This window comes from Canis lupus, chromosome 11, assembly GCF_011100685.1.
Source record: "Canis lupus familiaris isolate Mischka breed German Shepherd chromosome 11, alternate assembly UU_Cfam_GSD_1.0, whole genome shotgun sequence".
NCBI classification, from domain to species: domain Eukaryota; kingdom Metazoa; phylum Chordata; class Mammalia; order Carnivora; family Canidae; genus Canis; species Canis lupus.
Window position 1 is genome coordinate 29,183,405 of NC_049232.1, and position 21,473 is coordinate 29,204,877.

General features: G+C 36.9%; 1 protein-coding gene across 47 annotated transcripts in view; it reads right to left on the reverse strand.

The window, feature by feature from the left end:
* Positions 1 to 2,166: 2,166 nt before the first annotated feature.
* PTPRD (protein tyrosine phosphatase receptor type D) overlaps positions 2,167 to 21,473 on the reverse strand; it is a 2,163,408-nt gene continuing 2,144,101 nt past the window's right edge. For all 47 annotated transcript variants that reach the window (XM_038552342.1, XM_038552385.1, XM_038552349.1 and 44 more), the window contains 7 exons: positions 17,007 to 17,292; positions 16,409 to 16,587; positions 15,683 to 15,809; positions 14,338 to 14,463; positions 11,254 to 11,408; positions 7,654 to 7,789; positions 2,167 to 5,939 (listed from right to left, as the gene is read on the reverse strand). In XM_038552342.1, coding sequence (XP_038408270.1) covers positions 5,871 to 5,939; positions 7,654 to 7,789; positions 11,254 to 11,408; positions 14,338 to 14,463; positions 15,683 to 15,809; positions 16,409 to 16,587; positions 17,007 to 17,292 — 1,078 coding nt within the window. In that variant the 3' untranslated portion in view covers positions 2,167 to 5,870. The remainder of the gene's footprint in view (positions 5,940 to 7,653; positions 7,790 to 11,253; positions 11,409 to 14,337; positions 14,464 to 15,682; positions 15,810 to 16,408; positions 16,588 to 17,006; positions 17,293 to 21,473) is intronic.

Consider the following 21,473-nt stretch of genomic DNA (forward strand, 5'->3'; position numbering starts at 1 on the left):
GGAGAAGCAGGCTCCAGGCACCAGGAGCCCGACGTGGGATTCGATCCCGGGTCTCCAGGATCGCGCCCTGGGCCAAAGGCAGGCGCCAAACTGCTGCGCCACCCAGGGATCCCGGATTTTTTTTTTTTTTAAGTTACTGATCCAATTTCGTTGCTAGTAATTGTTCTATTCAAATTTTCTAGTTCTTCCTGATTCAGTTTTGGGAGGCTGTATGTTTTTTAGGAATTTATCCATTTGTTCTAGTTGTCCAATTTGTTACACAATTTTTCATAATATTCTCTTACAATCCTTTGTATTTCTGTGGTGCTGTTATATGTTCTCCTTCATTTCTGATTTTATTTGAATCCTCTCTTTATTAATGAGTCTGGTTAAAGATTTATAAATTTTGTGTATCTTTTCAAAGAACAAGCTCTTGGTTTTTATTTTATCTCTCTCTCTTTTTCTTTTTTTTGCAAACTTCATTTCTGCTCCTGTCTTTATTTACTTCCTTCTACTGCCTTTGCACTTGTTTATTCTTTTTCTAGGTCCTTTGGGTGTAAGTTTAGATTGAGGTTTTCTTGAGGTAGGCCTATATTGCTATAAACTTCTCTCCTAGAACTGCTTTGGCTGCATCCCAAAGATTTTGGATAACTGTTTTCATTTTCATTTGTGTCCATGTATTTTTTTTAGTAAGTTATTACTAACTAGTAATATCTGCATGGGTGTTTATGTGTGAAATTAGCTATTTTGTCGTCTTCGGCATTCCAATCAGACATCTGATTAAAAATAAGGCATCACAGTGATTAAAATTGCAAATATGAGTCACCTTAGCTTTTTTGTTCTATTTTATGGTTAAGGATTATGTACTTATAGAACCAAATAATAGGGTGATCAAATCTGCAAATTAAAGGCCGGTTACTTGGAGAGGAAAGATGAGAGAGAAAAAAAATCACCTAGTTGTCTATCCAGTTTCAGGTTTTCCAAAATAATGTATGGATTATGGATTGTTTCATTCCTCACTATTCCCATGGCAACAAGTAGTTTTAATAACAACAAACATACATGTGCTTGGCCTCATCTTAACTCATTGGGTTGACTTTCAGTCAGTTGTTGGTCCTACCATATTCATTTGTATTTGGCAAGGTGGCAGCCACCTTAAACCTTCCTTGATTTGACAACTCAATGAGCACATTCTCTACTCCTATTCATAACTGTGACCCTAAGATGATCACTTAACCCAAGTCATATCACTGAGGGCTAGAAAGCCTTCATTCTATTCAAAAACTTCTATTTGTGCTGTTGGGAAAGTAAACTTTTTACTTGCTTACCTTGTGGTGAAGCTTCCAAGGACCACAAAGTTGCTTATAATTGACACTAGGTAAGTTGAACTAGGCTGGGAGACATCACCTGACCCCTGAATGCCACTGTGCCTAATGATTAGGTATTACCTAAAGGTATTCCTACTCTTTAAGTATGAACTCACTCCTAATCTTTTAGTATATGATCCTATAAACACTTTCCTCTCACTGTAAGCCAAATTGAGTCAGACTTCCTGTCCCTCAGAATTCAAAGTCCTAACTTCATGAATCCCTTACTTTCCTTCATAGCACATTTCAGAGTAAAGTTTTATTATTTATTAAATGCCAGTCTTTCTCCCTAGACTGTAGTCTCCGTTTGAGTAGCAGCATCTCATATATCAATAGCTGCAGCCTAATGCCTAGAACAGTTCTGACCCTTAATACTGAATGACTGAATAAGCAAGTCAAGCCAAGTATTTTCTTAGTTTCCAAAAAGCTTAAGAAGTTAACATTATGGAGCTATTTTTATGTGCCTGAGAGAGATCTGTTGTTTCAAGATGATAATACTTATAGGCTGAAATCCACTTAAATTTACATTGGATATGTAATCATTTTCTATAGGGTTAAGGATTGCCCATGAATTCTAGTTTGAATGATACCAAGGCCCCCTTTTGCCTGTGTGAACTTGGGCAAACTGTTTTTCTAAGCCTCGCTTTGGTTAGCAGTGAAAGGTCCTCACCCCAAGGCAGGCAACCATATATAACAGCCTCTTGGTAACTTGTATCACTGTTAGTTCAAAGGAACTAACCAGATAACCAGGGAGAAAAGGGAACATATATAGTCAGGTCAAAACCAAAGTGCGTGAGTAGACAAAAGCAAAGGCCAGGGCTGCATAACACTGACATTTTTATTAGAATTCATTTGTAACAAATGGAACTTGTGTCAGCAAAGAACTGATTTTCATACAGACTTCTTTCGCCACCAATGTAACGAAGTAAGAAAATAAAAAGCACGCCTTTCATTCTGTAAAACATTTACGCGTACTACTAATTAGAGGTAATTGTATTTTTTTAACAAGCCATTTTACAAGTTATTTTTTTTAATTTTTCAGTCTATGCATCCAAAACGAGAGCAAAGAACACAACTGTTATTATCTTTGTAAAGACACTCCAAGCTTGAATGGCAAAGCCACATAACAGATGGATAGGATGGATCTGTAGCCTTCTGATCTCTGCTGGAGTATCAGGGCACCCATAAACCCAAAGGAAACCAAAACCCAAAAAAGTTAAAAGAAACGGGAATTAAAAATGAAAAGGAGAGGCTAAAACAAAGCAAACCCAAAAATAAACAGGAAAGAAAAAATTCTCTATGTTACTGAAGAATTTTTTCCATTCCTGCATCTATGTTGTGTTATTTACATACGCACAAATGAATTTCTGAAGCAGTTTCTTATAGATGGGTTCAAGTAATAACATTATTGGGTGTAGAATCAATAGGGCAGTGCATAGTACAAAGGTATAGAAAGTGCAAAGTTCCCTAGAGGCCCTTCCCTCCCCTGGCTGTCCTCGCCGTTGTCTAACCATGCAAATCATTTTTAAAAAAGAGCTAAAATAAAGTTCTGTACAAATCACTTTTTATATATTTTGATTTTTTTTACCATTGTAACTAATTACAAAATTATACATAACTACACGTACATAGGTAAATAATAGCACCGTACTGGTTATGATGATGAAAATAATTGGAAACTCGAAAGTTAATGGTAATGGTAGATAAAGATGTTTACCTGGGAAAATCAAACTAGAATGGTTGTACAGAAAAGCACAGAGTGGAATGCACATCAATGACAGTAAGGGAGTTAGTTCTCGGAACAGCGCCTAAACATTAAGATATCTGGATAGTCTCTGCCTCATTTGTATGGTATGCATCCCGTTAATTTTCTTCTTGTGAATATTCTCCTCTTTCCCTTTGCCAAATGGGCAGTTTTTATCTCAGGGAGAGAAACTGTTCATTGGCAATTCCTTCTGGTGTGTAATATACACCATCAGATTCTACATGTCTAACGTGGCATGTCGGCAAGTCTGTCTGACCCCCTTTGTTTCACTAAATGAAAATCACAGCACTCAGTAAATCACTGGCACTTGGATAAATCTCCAAAAGATACAAACTAAAAGAAAACGACAACAGATCCACATAGTGCACATTCTTCTCTGGTTCTGATGTAGGTTAGAGAGTCTCATTCTGAGGTAGCCTTCTAGATACTTTTTTTTTTTTTAGTATTGTATTTTTTCTTTTTTTTTCTTTTTTCTTTCCTTTTTTTTTCTTTTTTTCCTTTTTTTTTTCTTTTCTTTTTTCTTTTTTTTTTCTTTTTTCTTTTTTTACAAAAGTGCTCAATATGATGCTTGCAAGTGTTTGGTCTCTTGGATTTCATTCTGCTAGTGATGGTAAAATGTGGAAAACAAAAATCTTTGTATGCTGAACATCAATGAAGCTAAAATTAAACCAAAATATTATATCTATACCAAAACTCTTTAAGAGTTCCTTGGATAATTTGAGGGTTCTTTAAAATCATATAAGATATGGCAAACTCAAGCCATTTTCCATGGCTTCCTATAGCACTTATGTTGGAAAATTCGGAATTACATTGGAAAATATCTAATCGTTTAATCCTCATTTTAGAAAAATCCTAATGGACTAGTAAATATATTCCAAAATTGTCAATGTTGTCACTAAAGTAAGTTTGGTGCAGTTACTGAATGGAAGGGATTCTAAATAAAACAAGTCATTTTTTCCTGATGTTGGCAACCATGAAAGGAAGGGCCCTGATTATCCAAGTGCTTTGGGCTGGTACAATCACTAACATCCCCGACTTGGTTGAAAACTAGGAATGCATATTATTCAAAGAGTTTTTGTACATGTGGTAAACAGATAATGCTTTAATTGGAAGAGAAACATATATGAACAACTAATGAAAATGTGAACCAAAGGCTAAAAAGAAATGCTATTAAAATAGGCATCAATTATAAGGCACTCTAAATGCATAACTAAAACCAAAAGAAAACAAAGTACAGCACTTCCCAGTTGTGCTGTATGCCACAAAATGTTTCTGACTGAACAGAGTAACATGAGTTTGGCTTTGCCCCTGTTACATATCATAAATGCAAATTTTATAGCACATACTATAGACGATATACGATTGAATACATTGTTTTTTAAACAACTTGATAGCTGATATATTACAACATTCTCCCCTCCTAAAGGGATATGCACTGACCTTTCCCACATGCACACCTCTTAGATATTTAATAATTTTTTTATTGCACTAGAGTGTTAGAAATACTGAACTTTGTTGGAAGCCTGGCTAACAAAAGGATATTTGTGAATATGAGTAGGTGGGTGGGAGGAGACTGGATAGGAAATTAGGGGGTGAGGCTTGACAATCACTGATGTGCATTCCTCATTTCCCTTAAAATTAAAATTTTATGATATTAAGAAATATCCATATGTCATAAAATTGGTAACATTGTAAAAGATGTTTATAATAGCTTCTCTACCTAAAAACAAAACAAAACAAAAAAAACCCACAACTAAATCATGGAAGAACTGAATGATAGCTATGTCTATCTTTTTGAGTGGACACACTGTTTATATATACATAGACACCCCTGTTAAATATGGATATATATGTATATATGTTAGCAGCAACTTTATACTTTGCGCCTCCCTGTTGATTCCAAAAACAAAACAAAACAAAACAAAACAAAGTTCTCTGACTATTTGAAGAGAATGGGTACTTTCTCACCAACCAAAACTGAACAGAAGTGTAAAAGTAATATCTGACAAGACTGATACTGTAGTTTAAGAATATTGCACAAAAATGTGCAAATTTTCAAATTATTGGATATTTCTACAGCAAGATATTACAGATAACAGTTCTACGGCTTAAAAAAACCTACATTTTGGAAATTAAAAAATGAAGAGTTATGTAACTTTTTTAAAATTCACTTTATCGAATGATACATTTTGTTAAAAAAAAGTTTACACAGTTAAAAATGAAGCACAGGTCAGCAGTATCTTTACAATACTAAAAAACTAAATCAAAGACTTTCTTTTTAAACATGTCCCCCCATTCCCCCCTAAAATGTTATTATGAGCAGTATGGTGGGAAGGGGCGATGTCGCAGCAGAGTCCATTTCATCATGAGAAGCCACACCAGCAAACATCTTGCACTGAACTGCAGGACTCTGGCAATTTCTCCTCACACCTAACAAACAATCCTGAACAAGATGGTGGTTCTTTGCTGTGATTTCTTCTTCCCTTTATTTTGAATCCTTGAGGTATCTGTAAATAAAATCCTTTAGATGCCTCATCAGTCAGGATTCTCTTTATTATTTTTCAGGTTAGATTATTAAACTGTGAATTCTTGGTCCATCCAGAAGAGTTTGTTTTTATTTTGTTTTGTGTGTCATAGTCCCACTAAGTGGTAGTTAGCTAGAAGTTAAGAAGGACTTCTCAAGTGCCCTGTATGGCTCAGAAGAGACTCCGTGGATACTGAAGGGCCTGCAGGAAGAACCCAGCATGGGTCCGGGGTTTCTACGTTGCATAGTGATCAAAGCTGCCCAGGTACTCCAGTGCGGCTCGATAGCAGAACTGGTACTGGTCCTGCAGGAGGCCCAGCATAGGAAGAGAGAGGAAAAGGGGTCATGAGTATATTGTAATAGAAAGATGAAAATCCATATTCAAAAACAAAGTTTTGCCCCCCATCTGGATGGGGGCAAAATTGCTACTCTCATCAGTTAAGTCAATCCAATGATCAATCCGTTTCAGTGAGCAAAGAACGATCAGCCACATGGGGTGTTTATTAATTTCACCAATCAATTTGACTAATATAGTCTCCTAATTCCAAAGTAGTAACAGCTAAAGCGAACATTATTTTCCAGACAAGTGTGAGCTGTTCTCCAAGCAGTACCAAACAATCTCCTCCACTGAACACGAGAACGTGTCACTGTTGTCTTTACAACTATCTGCTTACTTATGATTACTTATTCTCAGTTTGCATATTAAAGAGAGGCTGACCCAGACATATGCTATCCTAAGGAAAATCTGGATTCATTTATCTTCTGGGCTATTGCCAAAAGAATTTGAATAAAAAAATATCTCATCAGACCTTACTACCTGCAATCAGAACTACCCACCACCATTTCTGATGTTGTTATACAAGTAAGGATGAGGAACAGTAAATACACAAAGCAACTCACACAGGGCTCTGGACTTTCAAGCTTTTCATCCCCTGAAAATGACATCCAAAGACTGGCTGTCTATATCAAAAAGTACCTGTGTTGTTTGGCCTAATTCAGTGTGATTACTAGTTATCTGTCCGAGAAAGGCCCACATTAAAATAAAATAACTTGAAACATGTCCTTTTTCAGACAGAGAAGAACACTGTCATATCGGAATAAGTTGGGGCATTGTTGGAGAGAGAGAAAAAATAGAATTTTTGCCATAAAAGAAACTTTTCAGTAGCCAATGGGGCTGAAAGTAGATAGTTTCTATTTTGCTTAAACATGAATTTTTTTACAACAAAAATGGTAATGCAAAATAAATGGAGTTTGAATTCCTATGTTATTACAGTAAGCTGCTTGGCTAAGTGTTAAGGGTTTTTAAATGTCCAATTTCCCTCTGCCACCCCCAATACCCATTAAGTCTGTCAGGTTGACATCATGCTTTGAGTATTGTAAGCCAAATGCTTGTGCTATTTTGAAATCACAGTTTGGAAGATATCATGGGCAGTGAATTTAGGAATACATATAGAATGTAGAATTTGGTGGCTTTTTTGAGGAACAGAAATACTCATATTATTCTTAGAAATGAATAGTCAATAGGCCACACTGGCTATATCACAAACTCATATTATTCTTTAAAAAATGAGAATTTCATGATCAGTTATTAGAATAGAAAATGGGGCATTAATTTCTCTAGTGCTTATCCACGATCCAAGTATTTAAAATGACCATTAGGAGAATGGAGAAGTAAAACGAGCTGAGGATCTGTTATGCACCAGGCAATGTGCTTTATATATAAAATTGCCATTTTTATGGGTCAAAAGTGGTCAAATAGTGACAATTTATCATGGTACAACCTAATATATAATCTCACATAACTTCCAAAACAACTGTAAAGCTTTGAAACTGTCACTCCCACATATAGAGGGGTAAAAATGAGGTTCAAAAATATTGAACAGTTGGATGCTTTCCCAACAGTATTTTCCTGTATTTTGCTCTGATATTGAGAGTCTCTGGGCTCTAACAGGTTCTGGTTGATAAAATGGATTATTTGGCTCTTGAGATGTGATAAAATTCATGGAGATTTTTCTCACCTCTGTCTGTACCATGGCTGGTCGTTGTGTTCTCAACATTTTGACAGTCTGGAAGATATCTACAACTCCTTCGTATCTCATTCTTTCCAAAACAATGCTTAGTGTTATGAAGACTCCAGTTCTTCCAACGCCCGCGCTGTCATAATAACAAAGACAGTGTTACTGCATGCAACACTCACAGTCTTCACCACATTAGCTTGGAAGTAGATATATGTGTATCCAATTCCATACCATATCAGGTTCTTCCACAGCAATGTTCAGGAAAATGTGGTATTGGGTTCACAAAATGACTATTCTTGGGATAATGTGTCATGGTAAAATGTGAACGTAAGTCCACGTGGAGTAATTGAGATTGAGTCTAATATAATACAATAATTTTTCAACTGAGATTATACTGCAGGAAACATAAATGTTGCAAAGCAAATAGATACGAGGAAGGGTAAATATAGGTTGACTCCGTTCATGTACATCCTGAAATAATAGACCTTGCCCACTTAATATTTTTAAAGTATAAAATAATTCAGGTAAGGTGAATCAAGTTTTCTATATATTATTTACTTCTTGTGGTCACAATCTATGAAGGATGTTTCATCACTTAGACATGTAAATAAGTAAGAAGGTGTATAAGACTATTCAGACTGAGATGTTAGTTTTGATATAGAAAACACATTCTGTTACGGGTTTTTTGATGTGGATCCTTATTCAATCTTTAGAAGGGTCAGTGAATATCTTATACTTACAGACTGTGTAAATGTATATATATATATATATATATATATATGTATATATTTGTTCTCTCTCCTGAAACTTCAAACTTTAACAGATACTCAAAAGGGTCTCTAACTTTTAAAAAGAAATGGTTGAGCATCACTAAGCTTATCTACTTTTAGATATTCAGCAGCTAAAACACCAGGATTCTTTCTATCACATTAGCAAGGTTTTGAGTTTGTTTTCTTTATTGTTTTAAGATAATTCCAGAATGTTCACTGCAGCGGGAGAAGAAAATTAATTCATAGCTTTTGTGCTCTTAAAAAGTAAGAAAGCATCTGGAGGTTTAGGTAATAAGGAGAAGAGTGAATAATTTGAAAAATCTTTACATTTTTCGATCCTAATTAAACGGCATGTGTAACGCTTGGGTACAGGCTGTAGAAAATGGATGGATTCATTTACTTGGGGATGTAGCTGACAGGCATGTATAAATAGTGTGTCCCTTTATAAACTGGGTTTTCTAAAGAGCCCAAACAGAAATGTTAAGTGAGGCTTTAAAATCCATGGGTAGTCTTTACAAAGAGGCTGAGGATGTCCTACAGCAGTGAAGGCTATCTGTAAAGATGGAATAGATGACCTTGAAGGTCCTTTTCAACCTTGAAAGCCTCTCTTACTCCTGAGGCTGTGATTTATGATCTTTTTTTTCCTGAATGGTCCAGGTATTCCAGAATCTATTTAACCTTGATTTGACTGCTCAAACCCTAGCAAAATATAGGGTTTCTGGCTTTCTACTAGGTTCTTTCAAGCAAATAACAGATACCGGCCTTAACAACTTCTGAATTTATTGACTTTACAATGCTAGTTTAATAAGTTATAATAAGGTTATACGTGGAGTAATTGAGATCCCTGGGTGGCGCAGCGGTTTGGCGCCTGCCTTTGGCCCAGGGCGCGATCCTGGAGACCCAGGATCGAGTCCCATGTCGGGCTCCCGGTGCATGGAGCCTGCTTCTCCCTCTGCCTATGTCTCTGCCTCTCTCTCTCCCTGTGTGACTATCATAAATAAATAAAAATTAAAAAAAAAAAAGAGATTGAGTCTAATATAATAAAATAATTTTTCAACTGAGATTATACTTCAGGTTAGTATTTTAAGGATATTCCCAGATAGGAGAAAATATCTAGAAGTCATATACGTGTGTGTGTGTGTGTGTGTATATTTATATATATATATATATATATATATAACAGGACATAGCTAACCTCCAAATACCAAAGGAGTATTTAAATCATTTTGCAACAGCAGAAACAATGGGATGTAACACACATTTATATGCTTAAACTTATGGTTATATCTAAAGTTAAAAATACATATTAAATCTATTTTTTAATAGCTTATGCTAGAAAAGTCTGAATTAGTATTTGGGCAAATTATGTGGAAGGTGAAGGGGAATAGCCAGGTAATTTCAATCCATCTACTTTGTCTGAATATTTGAGTCCATATGTTGTTCCCTACATGATCGTTGATTGTCTAGAGTAACCAAACTCAACACAAAGCAAATGTGAATAAAGAAGGTCTGTTGCTCATAGAATATAGCATCCCTGGGGAACATCATGTGCTGGAAAGAATCTTAGAGACATTCTAAGGTTCCGTCATAGAGCTATATGATGACAGAAGTAAGGCTAGAATTCAGCTATCCAAAAGCCTGAATTGAATATGTCTCCTATTTTGAGAGCTTTTCTTCCATATCACTAAGTATCATAGTTTGGAATTTTTCTATCTTTCTCTTTTTCTTTTTCCTTCCTCCCTCCCTCCCTTCCTTTTTTTCTTTTTTCTTTTTTTGTTTTGAAGCAAAGCGAAATTTTGAAGTCTCTCAATATTTTGACCACAAAGAAATTAGAAACTGAGATTTCAAATTGCTAGATTCTGAAAATATATTAGGGTAAATAAAATTAGGTGAATTCCTTTTGCTGGAAGGTTTCTACATAGCAACTTCCAAAAGCACTATATTTATGGTGAGTGTCCTTTCTGAACCATTTACTTGCTATTTCTATTAACTTCAATGACTTGAATTATAAAATGCTGTGGAAACTATTGAAAATAATTAACTTGAAGGTGCTTCATTTTCTGATATAGCAACAATTTTCAAGCAAATTGCAATTTTAACTGAGGTATCATTCTAATCACTTACTGACTGGCAAGAATTAGTATTGTCATTAGGCTGGATAACTATTTATGGTTTTCCTAAAAAGACAAACACAGGAGATAGATACAGAAGGACAGTTATTGGTGTAATGACACAGAAGTAAAACAAGTAAGAAATGATTAACTGAACAAATTATCATGAGTGGATGTGCCAATAATTTGTTAAGTTAAAACTAGGAAAGGAAAAACACAGCTTGGTTTTTGTTTTTTCTTTCTTTCTTTTTTGTTATATATTTTTGAATTGAAGTTCGATTTGCCAACATATAGCATAAAACCCAGTGCTCATCCCATCAAGTGCACTCCTCAGTGCCCATCACCCAGTTACCCCATCCCCCCACCTACCTCCCCTTCCACAATCCTCTGGTTTGTTTCCCAGAGTTAGGACTCTCTCATGGTTTGTCTCTCTAATTTTTCCCACTCATTTTCTCTCCTTTCCCCTATAATCCCTTTTTTACAAAAGGTAAAATTTGGGGAAGAAAATTCTACCTCAGGTTATTTTCATTTTATGGAAAGAAAGGGAAATGAGTCCTTGCTTAAGATTTTACAATGTATTTCTGAGAATAAAATACTTATTATGCTGATTCACTATAATCAGCTTGTACTGAAAATGATTAGACAATAACGTACATTTTCAAAATTATTATCACATTGATCACAGATGGGGAACCCATCATTCTTGATTGTTCACTCACCTGCAATGTACTGAAATGGGCCCATCTTGGCCAAACTGCTCTTTTGTTTTATGGACTTGGCCAATGAAGTCAATAAATCCTTCTCCAGACTTTGGCACTCCTTGTTCTGGCCAGTCAGTGAACTGGAACTGCCTCACTGTTCGGGACTGACCGTCCTTTAGAGAGAAAGCCACATCCCCAGCCACAAAGAAGGATGCCAGGAGGATTCGGCCAGGGCACAGACCACATCAGCAAGAGTGATATTTTTTTTCCAGAAAGAAAAACAAAGGGGTAAGAAAAAAGTCAGAAACGTGTTTAACTAGCAACTTAGTCACACATGTGTCTTCCCTGTTATTAACACTGTCCACAGTCACATGTATTTAAATTGTAATTTTATTCTGGCAATGCTCAAGTAAAAACCTGGGTTTTCATTAAGGGCCATCTAGTTCCCATATATACTCTATTTCAAAGATTTCAGAAGCCAATAACATAGTATTGGAAGGAGCATCTGGGCATGCAGACCAGAGATTTTGCTATGGTCACAATAACTTCACACCTGCCATGTTTGCTTATTTCTAGCATTGTCAAGTGACAGATAGTGACACTGAAAGGATCTGACACAAACTGGGTAGTGGTTAAACTGGATGCCCCACATGTCTCAGAGGCATACCATCTCTACCCATGGCAGCATACACAGCATGTGCTATGCAACCACGCTGTTGAGTGGGAAGGGACGGGTCCCTCCAGGGAAGGAAAGAGAGGATTAGCAAATACACACTCGATTCTGAAAAAGGACTCTTCCCACTGACCATAGGAATTAAAGCATTTGTGGGGGGCTTTAACAGACAGACCAAACGCAGATGTAAGAGGAGTCTTTTCTAGAGGCAAAACTGCTCTGTTAGCAGTTAGGCAAAACTGCTCTGACTCCCGAAGTACAAATCGTTTGAGAAGGAGTTACTGATATGCTTCTGATTCCTTCTAGAACAGTGTTTTCAGAAGCACAACAAAAGCGGAAGCCACCTTCTGCTTATAGAAGCAGAGTAACAATTATGCCCACTAACTTTCTTTGAATCCTCTGAGAAGGAAAGAATCCAAATTCCAAGCTTAGAGAGACTGATTCCATTTAAAGAGGCCCTGTTCCCATTAAGGCTTCAACTTGTTCCTCCTTTCCATTTTTGTAACATCTTTCCCCTTTAAAGGCCTTTTGAATATGGGTGTATACATTCCCACGATTCTGGTCAAGTAGACAGACCCAGTCTTTCTCACTGAGTCATACTAAGAGGAAGGGATGGCTTAGCTTGAGATGGGCACACAACAACAGGGCATCTTCCTGACTGGCATCATTTGATAAAGCAGGAAGATCATATTAACCTTGCGAGAATACTCAGGAATATGAAAATAACTGCTTGACCCCATTACTAACTTATGGATGGTTACCATGGGAGCATGATTTACTTCCCTCTGTTTCTGGAAAAGGTTTGGCAAGCACAGGAAGGAAGTCAAAGGCTAGGTAATGCAGATTTGTCCTCCTCTAAATATCCTGGGGCTTTCATTTCTGACCACGGTGCTTGAATAGGTCATTCAATTGCAAGAATAGGTCATTCAATTGCAAGAATAGGTCATGTGCACAAACCCTTACTATTTGAAAGAGAGATCAGCTGACTCCATTTAAAGGTTACCTGTTTAACAAAACTGCATTCCAAGTGCCAACGTGCTTTCTAAACTGCTAAATTCAGATTAGAAACACACTAGGGACACAAACAGCAAATGAGGCAGCTTAGGAAATTATAAAATCACAGGGAGCCTTTTTTAATGAAAAGAATGTGAACAAGTTCTTACTTCAGTATTTCTTTTGCTTTTTGAGATCAGATTTAATCTGGGCAAGTAACGAGTAGTAAGGAAGGTGTCTCTGCTATTTGTAGGGCCTGGCCCCTGGTCTTTATCATCAGAAATAGTTGGTGAGTTTGCTTGGGCTGTACTGAAGATTTTTCACCCACATACCTATCTTCAAATTCTGAAAGGGCACACTTTTTTTTTTTTTTTTTTCCCAACAATGGGGTGGGTCAGCAAGGCATGCTTGCTTGGGCAATTCAAAGCTGAGACCACAGACTTAACTGCTACCTCGAGTACAGTAACCTTCAGAGTAGTTAAGATTTCAGACTTTCTGGGATTAACAGGTCTGTCACCTGGGCCAACCAGCCAGCTAACCAATTTCTCCTTCACTTTAGGTTAACAGCAAGGGCACAGCTTTGGGGATTAGCAGACAATCTCTAAACATGAGTATTGGTTGGAAAAGCTCCTTTCCAGAAAAAAAACAATGGATCAAGTAAATAGCTCTATCCTGGAGTTTAATTCAACCCACCTACTGTGACAGTTCCAAAAACAAAGCAGGGCTTTGGACTGACCCCTCTCTCTCCTAAAATGTGTTTGTAATCATGGTCTGAAAGTGGCCAAAGGCAAGGATATTAAAGTTTATGCATAGAACATGTTACATCAGGGCTGAACCTTGGACTCAGCAATCTAGATAAGAAATGCAGAATGAAAATTAGCCAACAAGGGTCATGGGTGCACAGCTCTCATGGACAGACACATTAGCACACCAAAGAATAAACCATGCCAGGAATCAAATTAGAATGTGCAAAGCTTGTCAGAGTCTTCTAAAGAATGCCATTTGCTCTGCAGTTTTAAAATCATACCAAATTAACCTCCAAGCCCACATGACCTAAAGGGCTTTGCAAAACAACAACATATTTACAGCCTCAAGTAATGAAGAAGTCAAAAAGCTCCAAAGAGAATGAGCTGAGAAAGTGAATGTAAGCACAGCCAACCAATCAGTAAATGCTTCCCAGGACACACAGTTACCAAGTATATCCTCAAAGTTGGGCTGCCAGATGTTATGTTTGAACGGAAGCCAACTCTGGGTTTGTGAGAACACTTGCCAGACAGAGGAAAAGTTACTCTTAAATTAAAAAACAAGACAGCCCTCCAAGATCAGTTATTTCTTTTCACTTTGGGAGTATGGTCACTCAGCAAATGTCTCTCTCAGAAATACATTTTATATGGCTTTTTAGCCAATGGTTAAGAGCATAAGATTGGCCAACTTACCCTGGCATCTGTGACCTTGAATTCTCTTAGGATATACTGTGGCATGTTGTACTCAGCCATGGGATCTACAACAAAATACTGGTATCTTGCAGATCGTTCTGCTGGCCAGTATTGGTGACATTTCTCCTAAAAAGAGAAAAGACTGATGTCAAAATATACAAAGTACAAATAAAATTTTATCTATCATCTATCAATCTATACATTTAATTTCTTTCTCTCATTAAGAAAAGTTCAAAATTCAAAGCCATTCCAATTGCATGTAACTCATTTTTTTCTTTGAAACTGTAAGGTCCTCAAAAATAGGGATATCATATGGTTTAACATTTGCTCATGGCATCAAGCACAGTACTGGGGCATGCGGTAACTTATTAATACACATCCACTGAATTGAATACTTTGATAGGATAAGTGTATACATATCTACAAGTTCTCCAAATAACTACATTAGTCCTTGGATACAATGCTGGCCCTGTCAATCATGCACTGCATCTCCAGAGTAGACTTGCGTTGCTGTGTTATGGAATGAATAGAACCATCAAGTGCAAATGCAGAAAGAAAATTCTATATTGATCTGGTCCAGTCTCCCTTGTCAGCTGAAGAAACTGGAGCCCAAGTAGTTCTAATGATTTGGCTAAATCTTGCAGAAAGTCTACTATGAATAGTCAGAATAGTAAAGTTATTTGCTTATTTGGCATGTTTTGCCCTCTTAATGGGCTTTAGATGATGAGTTTTCGATCCATCTCTACATTTATACAAGGAGGAGAGAAAGAGAATTTTAACCAAACATAGAAAAATACTTACATCCATTGAATGTAAGTGGTAATTTCTTGGGTATCTCTAGGACTATTTTATGTATTTTTCAGAATAATCACTTTCAAAATGTATTTCTGAGATGACCAGATTATATCCTTGGAAAAACTCTGTAACTTTCTAACACCCTATTCAACAAGGGGGTGGGTTGGACAGGGAAAAACTGCCTCACAGATGAAAGAAAGTCAAGTTTCTTCACACAGAGAAATGATGGCACATTTATTTGCTCATGAAACTCCAGCTTGTCCAGGGTAAAAGGGAGAAAGACTATTCTGAGAATTGGGACATAAGTCAAACAGGGGCATCTGCTTCTTTGCTCTTATGATCATGCTGCACTGGAAACAAAATACTTTCTTCAAAACACACAAATTAAAGACCTTGATGTGGCTTATGCAAATTAAAAACCAACACACAGTAATGAATGGCCCAGAATGTGTCCGGAGAACCTCCACATTTCAAAGAAATGACGCTGGCCCTTGGGTTATTAAAATAGTAATTTCTTCATGGAATGAATGTCCTATGAGAAGACACTCACTCTGCCCATCTCACGCAGCTTGGTGAGCATCACAACAATGGTGGAATTGTGTTCCCAGAGCATCCGCCAGAAGTCTTCAGTGGTCTCTGCCAATGGCCCCTGGGTAGCGATATATGCTTTCTGTTGTCTGAATTATAGAGAATAAAAGTAACATGTTAAAGTAATCAGAGAACATTTGATATGTACATCAAACCCACTAATGAAAACTGAAAACATATTACAGTGCAATTGCAGTAAATGCCCATTAAGATTGTGTAATCAAATGAGAATATTTAGTACATTTTGGGGACTTTGCAAAAGAAAATTGCTTTGTTAATATCATGGTGTATATCTTCATCATTAGTATTTAAATTTTGGTGCAATGCTAATAGCTCAGTTTCATGTATCATACAAGTCACGTAAGAACAGTGGTGTGGTTTCATTTTGTAGATAGGGATCTTACACAATCTATTAAATGTATGAAATGTGGTATAAAACAGTTTCTTTATTAGATTAACTCCTTCTACAATCAAATGGCTTCTCAAGGAAGAGTGCAGAAGGCCAGACTAAAGATTCCATGACTGCTTCTTCTTACTCCTATGAAAAATAATAAAATACCAAGGGACTGAATGCTGACCTATGCAGAAAGAAGATGCTTTGAATTGAGACGAAATTCATTCTGGCTGTGAAACTAGGGCACATGTAAATATCAAGGCTTTGGGCTGTCAGGGGAACAAGAGTGTATACCTGTATCCATCAATAAAACTGGCATTGATGTAATCAGATCCTTCCACTCCTCGGATAGGCTGCAGGCATACCCTTGTGGATTCATATGGCATAATATTAACAAGGCGATTTTTGAATTTATTACATGGAAGATTGGCACTGATGAATCTTGAGGTGTGAGCTTTAGAGCTGGCTAGACGCTGTTGGATAGAAAAAAAAAATCCGACAAAGATAATTTTACCCTATGGTTAGATGCAATGTACTCAATATCTCCTCTTTAGATATAAAGCTTGTGTTTACTTTAAAGCAAAGGACTCTTCAAACTGTACTACTTTTGACTTCTACCTAATGATTACACATAGTGTACTGAATTTTTAAATACGTTCTGAGAATATGACTCTCAATTTAAATTAGGGCACAAAAGAGCTCAAGGTATTGTTAGGAAGCAAAGAACAGAAGAGGGAAAGAGGAAGAGAGTGTTTTATAGTCAGACACTTGAGAAGGTCAAACGAATCTTGTAACTTCACAAATTTGAAAGGTTAAGAAAGTGAAGCCACCACTCAGAGACAATCCCAGAATGACTTGCTCCTGAATTACCACATCACATCCAATATCGTACCTTAAATTCAAGCTCCATTCCTGTGACATTCTCTCCTGCTTCTATTTGTGTCAGCTTCTGAATGTAGGCATACAAGTTTCTAGCTGGCACTTCGGTATTTCCACAAGTCACTGCTTCTAACAGTGCATCATGGATAAAGATGTACTGGTCTTCTGTTTGAACCATGTAATTCCTCTGGGCTCTCATTAAAGTTACATGGCCATAAATATCTACAGTTTTTTCATGCTTTATTCTTTCTAACATGGCATCTATTACGATGAAACAACCAGTCCGGCCAACTCCCGCACTACAAGATAAACAAAAAGAAAAGTCCAAATAAATCTATCAGGAAAAGCAACACATAAAAAATAATTTTAATTCTTGCTAACTTAGTTTAAACCCATTAATTATTTTCAAGTAGCTATTGGGATTATTTTGGAGCACTCTAAAGTAAAACGTATTATCAAGTCCCCATAACCAGAGGGTAGGACCAAGTAAAATTAATTTGGTCTCAAAATGTAAAAACATTAAATCCATAATTGCTGTGTTCTTTGATCATGTAACATGAAGTAGACCTTATTTTGAAACTGATATGCAAAAATCACAAACATTTAGGTTGTTTATATTAGGAGATATTTTAAAAATTGGTTAAGATATAATTAGGCTATATCTTTTTGCAAAACGTTTCCATCTATTTCAGTTCAATTTGTGAAATAAAAACTAGAAAATTACTCAATCTGAAACACTTCAAACATTTCATATTCCAAAGCCCAGCAAGGAAGTTCTAAAATCAACTTAGTAGAAAATACATAATTAAAATATTAAAATGTTGCACACTAAAAAAGGTGCAGGGTATCCTCAATGGAAATAAATTCTTACTAAAAAACCATCACTAGAGAATAGGTGTGCTTTTTGGTTTTACTCCCTTCTCTTCCAGTGTTGAATGTAATTTGAAATTCCAGGTGAAATTCAAGTATTCTGTGTGGGAAAATAGAAGCCTAAATCTTTGTTACTGAAGAAACTCTGAGGCATTTTTTAAATTCCACTACTTTGGGACTTATTGGTCATTTTCCAGTTGGTGGAAAACAATTCAAAGAAGAGAAGGTGATAGAGTGAGCAAAACCCAAAGACCAGATCCGACGTTCCAAGGAGACAATCTAATTTACTGAACTGGATTACAGAGTCAGGTGGTTGAAACACTGGAATTTCCTCGAGTGTTGAAAAGAATACCAACAAAATAACATATCTGTGTTCTTAAATCTCTAGGTAAGCCTTGTTTGTCTTTTATCAAACTCTTTAGAGTGAGTCCATTTATATGTCAAGTATGGTTGAATCCAAGATATTTTTCTCCTCATGATTGTGGATAGTTACCTGGCTGGGAAGCAGGTCATCAACAGGAATAGGTATATATCACCACTACAGACACTAAACAACAGACAAACTCTTCATTAGCTACATGCCACTGCTTCCTGTCATTGTGTATCTATGTGTTCGTTTATTTATCCATCTGTCCATTGACATATCCTTCTCTTCATTCAATGAACAGTACTTTGTTAAGTAACATAGGGGATACAACATTCAAGATGACTTAGATCATACCTAAAAAGCTCAGCATCTATCAATGAAGTAAAAGGTCACTTAACTACTTATACTAAAAGACAGAAGAAGAAGAAGAAAAAGAAAAAGGAGGAGGAGGAGAAGAGAGAGAAGAAGAGGGAGAAGAAGAGGGAGAAGGAGAAGAAGAAGGAGAAGAAGAGGGATGTGTTAGTTCGTGGATGATGTGGCATTTGAATCTAGTACTCAAAAGACAGGAAAGATGGGGAATTGAGGAGGCTAGAATAGCAAAAGAGAAAAAAATGGCTTTTGTAGTGATACTGTTGGCTCTGGGAGTTACATGTGAAACTCTTCATCGGCCTTGTGAGGCACTTGTACAAGGACTGTACCAGACTCCAAATGGATGAGTATAGTGAGCAGTAGGGCACCTGACACAACTGAAATGGTTATTTCTTTCTAGTGCCAAGTGCCACAAGGTGAGAAGTAAGCATTTTGTTACAAATAATATTTTTATTAAATTATTCCTCTTCTAAAACACAGAGGAAATAATAGTTTTATTTAACTATTGAGCAGTACAACTTTAATCTAGCTTCCATACAAACCCTGAGGTTTGTACTCTAGGTTAAGTGGAAATATGGTATGACCACTATTTAAAACTTGCTTACTTTTTTATCTCCTGTCAGATATAAAAAAAAGGACTGTTACTATTTCGTCGGAGAGCCTCTGGATTTTTATTCTAAGACTCCATCCAAAGTTTAACCACAAAGTGACATGACACTGAGATATAATGCAAAAGCCCCTTGAGACGGAGTCTTTGAAATGACAGAATTTTTTTTTTTACCACACAATTAGAGACCTGATGCACCGATGTCCACAAAGTCCCATTTTTATCTAGTTTAGTCTACTAATAAACCTGTGAGATGGCGAGTTTTCCCTGACACTCCCCATTACCCCACTCCCTCACCACCCCCAGGCAGGATTAACCACTCTCTGTTCCAGATCACTTAAGTCGTGTGTCAAAAACCACCCCAGTACAGTCTCAGTCACATCATATTATTAATTAGCCTGGTGGGGCTGCCATCCATAAATCATGGCGTGTAACCTGAGAGCAGTTTCTATTACCTCTGTGTTCCCCCCACCAAGCATGCAGTTGGTGCTCAATAATGTTTGTGAAATAAGAATATAAATGAGTGATTGGCATCAGAGACCTTATATAATGAGAAGCTCATTCATGTTTGGTAACACTACCGAGGAAGCAGAACTCTTCAGTTAATGAAAGGAATCCTATATTTGACAAAGGCTCAGAACTGTGCAGAGAATGCCCGAAGACTGCTCCACGGTGCTGGGTGGGGACAGGGAGACTGGAAAATGCTTTGAGTGGCCTCTGTTTCTTGGTCTCCTGATCTGCCATTGCAGTGCAATGGAAAGAAACTATGACTGATCTTGGAGAAGGGAAGTAGCCCCCACATTGGGGAGGTTCTAAGACTGAGTAATACCATTTTTTCTTTTTCTGTGTTGCTTTTCCTTCATTATCTTCATCCTTATTGTGCATTGTCTCTAACTGGATACACCTTCATGTAGTTCTTCATAGTGGAAACCATACTGTAAGCCTTATAACTGAGCCTTAAATATCAATTCTAGATAATGGCAGGGATATTTTCCCAAAATATGCATCAGGCACAATTCCAAATGTCTGCATGATGCATGGATCTATATTCTGACAAAAAATATCACAGAATCTTGGAAAATTGGTAGGAATGACTCTAGTTTCAAACAGTAGCAACCTCTTCATGGTGGTAATGAGGGAAAAAAAAATACATGCCTGAATCTAAATTACAAAGTATGGAAAGAAAAGAAAGAAGAGAGGCTATGACTTGTGCAAAATCTATTTTTTCTCTCCCCAAAATTCAAAATACTGTTAACTGCCCAATCTTGCTTATTCATACAGAAGGTAGGGAAGGAGCTGATCCTTTTAACTTACATGTTACTTCTTCTTTAGGAGGAAGAGTTCTTTGGGGGATTTACTTTTTAAATTTTTTTTAAAAGATTTTATTTATTTATTCATGAGAGACAGAGAGAAAGAGAGAGGCAGAGACACAGGCAGAGGGAGAAGCAGGCCCCATGCAGGGAGTGTGCCGTGGGACTCGATCCCGGATCTTCCCAGATCACACCCTGGGTTCAAGATACTTTTCTCAGATACCAACGGCTGGGTGTCCTTGAGAAAGTCACCTAACTTCTTCCCTGCTTTTCCGTTTTTCTTAAATGATGATAGTGATAATTAATTCTAGTTAATTACCTAGTAAGTCTAAGGCTGAATTAAATGTACTGAATGTTTTGCAAACATAAAGGAAGAGACAATTACTTTGTAGGTACAAACTGCGTTTTAAAATTCTACCTCTGAAGCTGACAAAAGGAATAGGTAATGTTAATGCTGAGAAAATTATGACAGAATCACTGCAGGATCATTTAAGATTAGGCTTTCAAAATCTTGCTTTAGTCTATCCCCTCAAGCTGTTCTCCCCTCTCTCCTCATATTTCCAATAAATTATGCCTTACATTGGAAGAACTTTCTGCTTTCACATATATTGTCATGGTAAATGAGATGGCAGTAAAGAGCCTTCCCACCATAGTGCTTGGTTTCCAGGAGGCATTCGGCAAAGGTCTGTCAGTTCTGTTTTCTCTTCCATGATTTATAACATTTGGAAGCTGCCCTGAAGTCCTACAGCTAATGGTAAATGGCCAAAAAAGGAATTCAAATGGAGATTGCGCAGTGCTAAACTTTAGCACCACATTCCATGGCACAACTTTCATTACACACTGCTTTCTGCTAGTTGGGTCAGACAAAAAAGGCCAAAAAAAAAAAAAAAAAGCACCTTTCTTGTGGCTCACCCCTCTAGAACCCTCTAGAACATTCCTTTAGCAGTGTTCAACAAT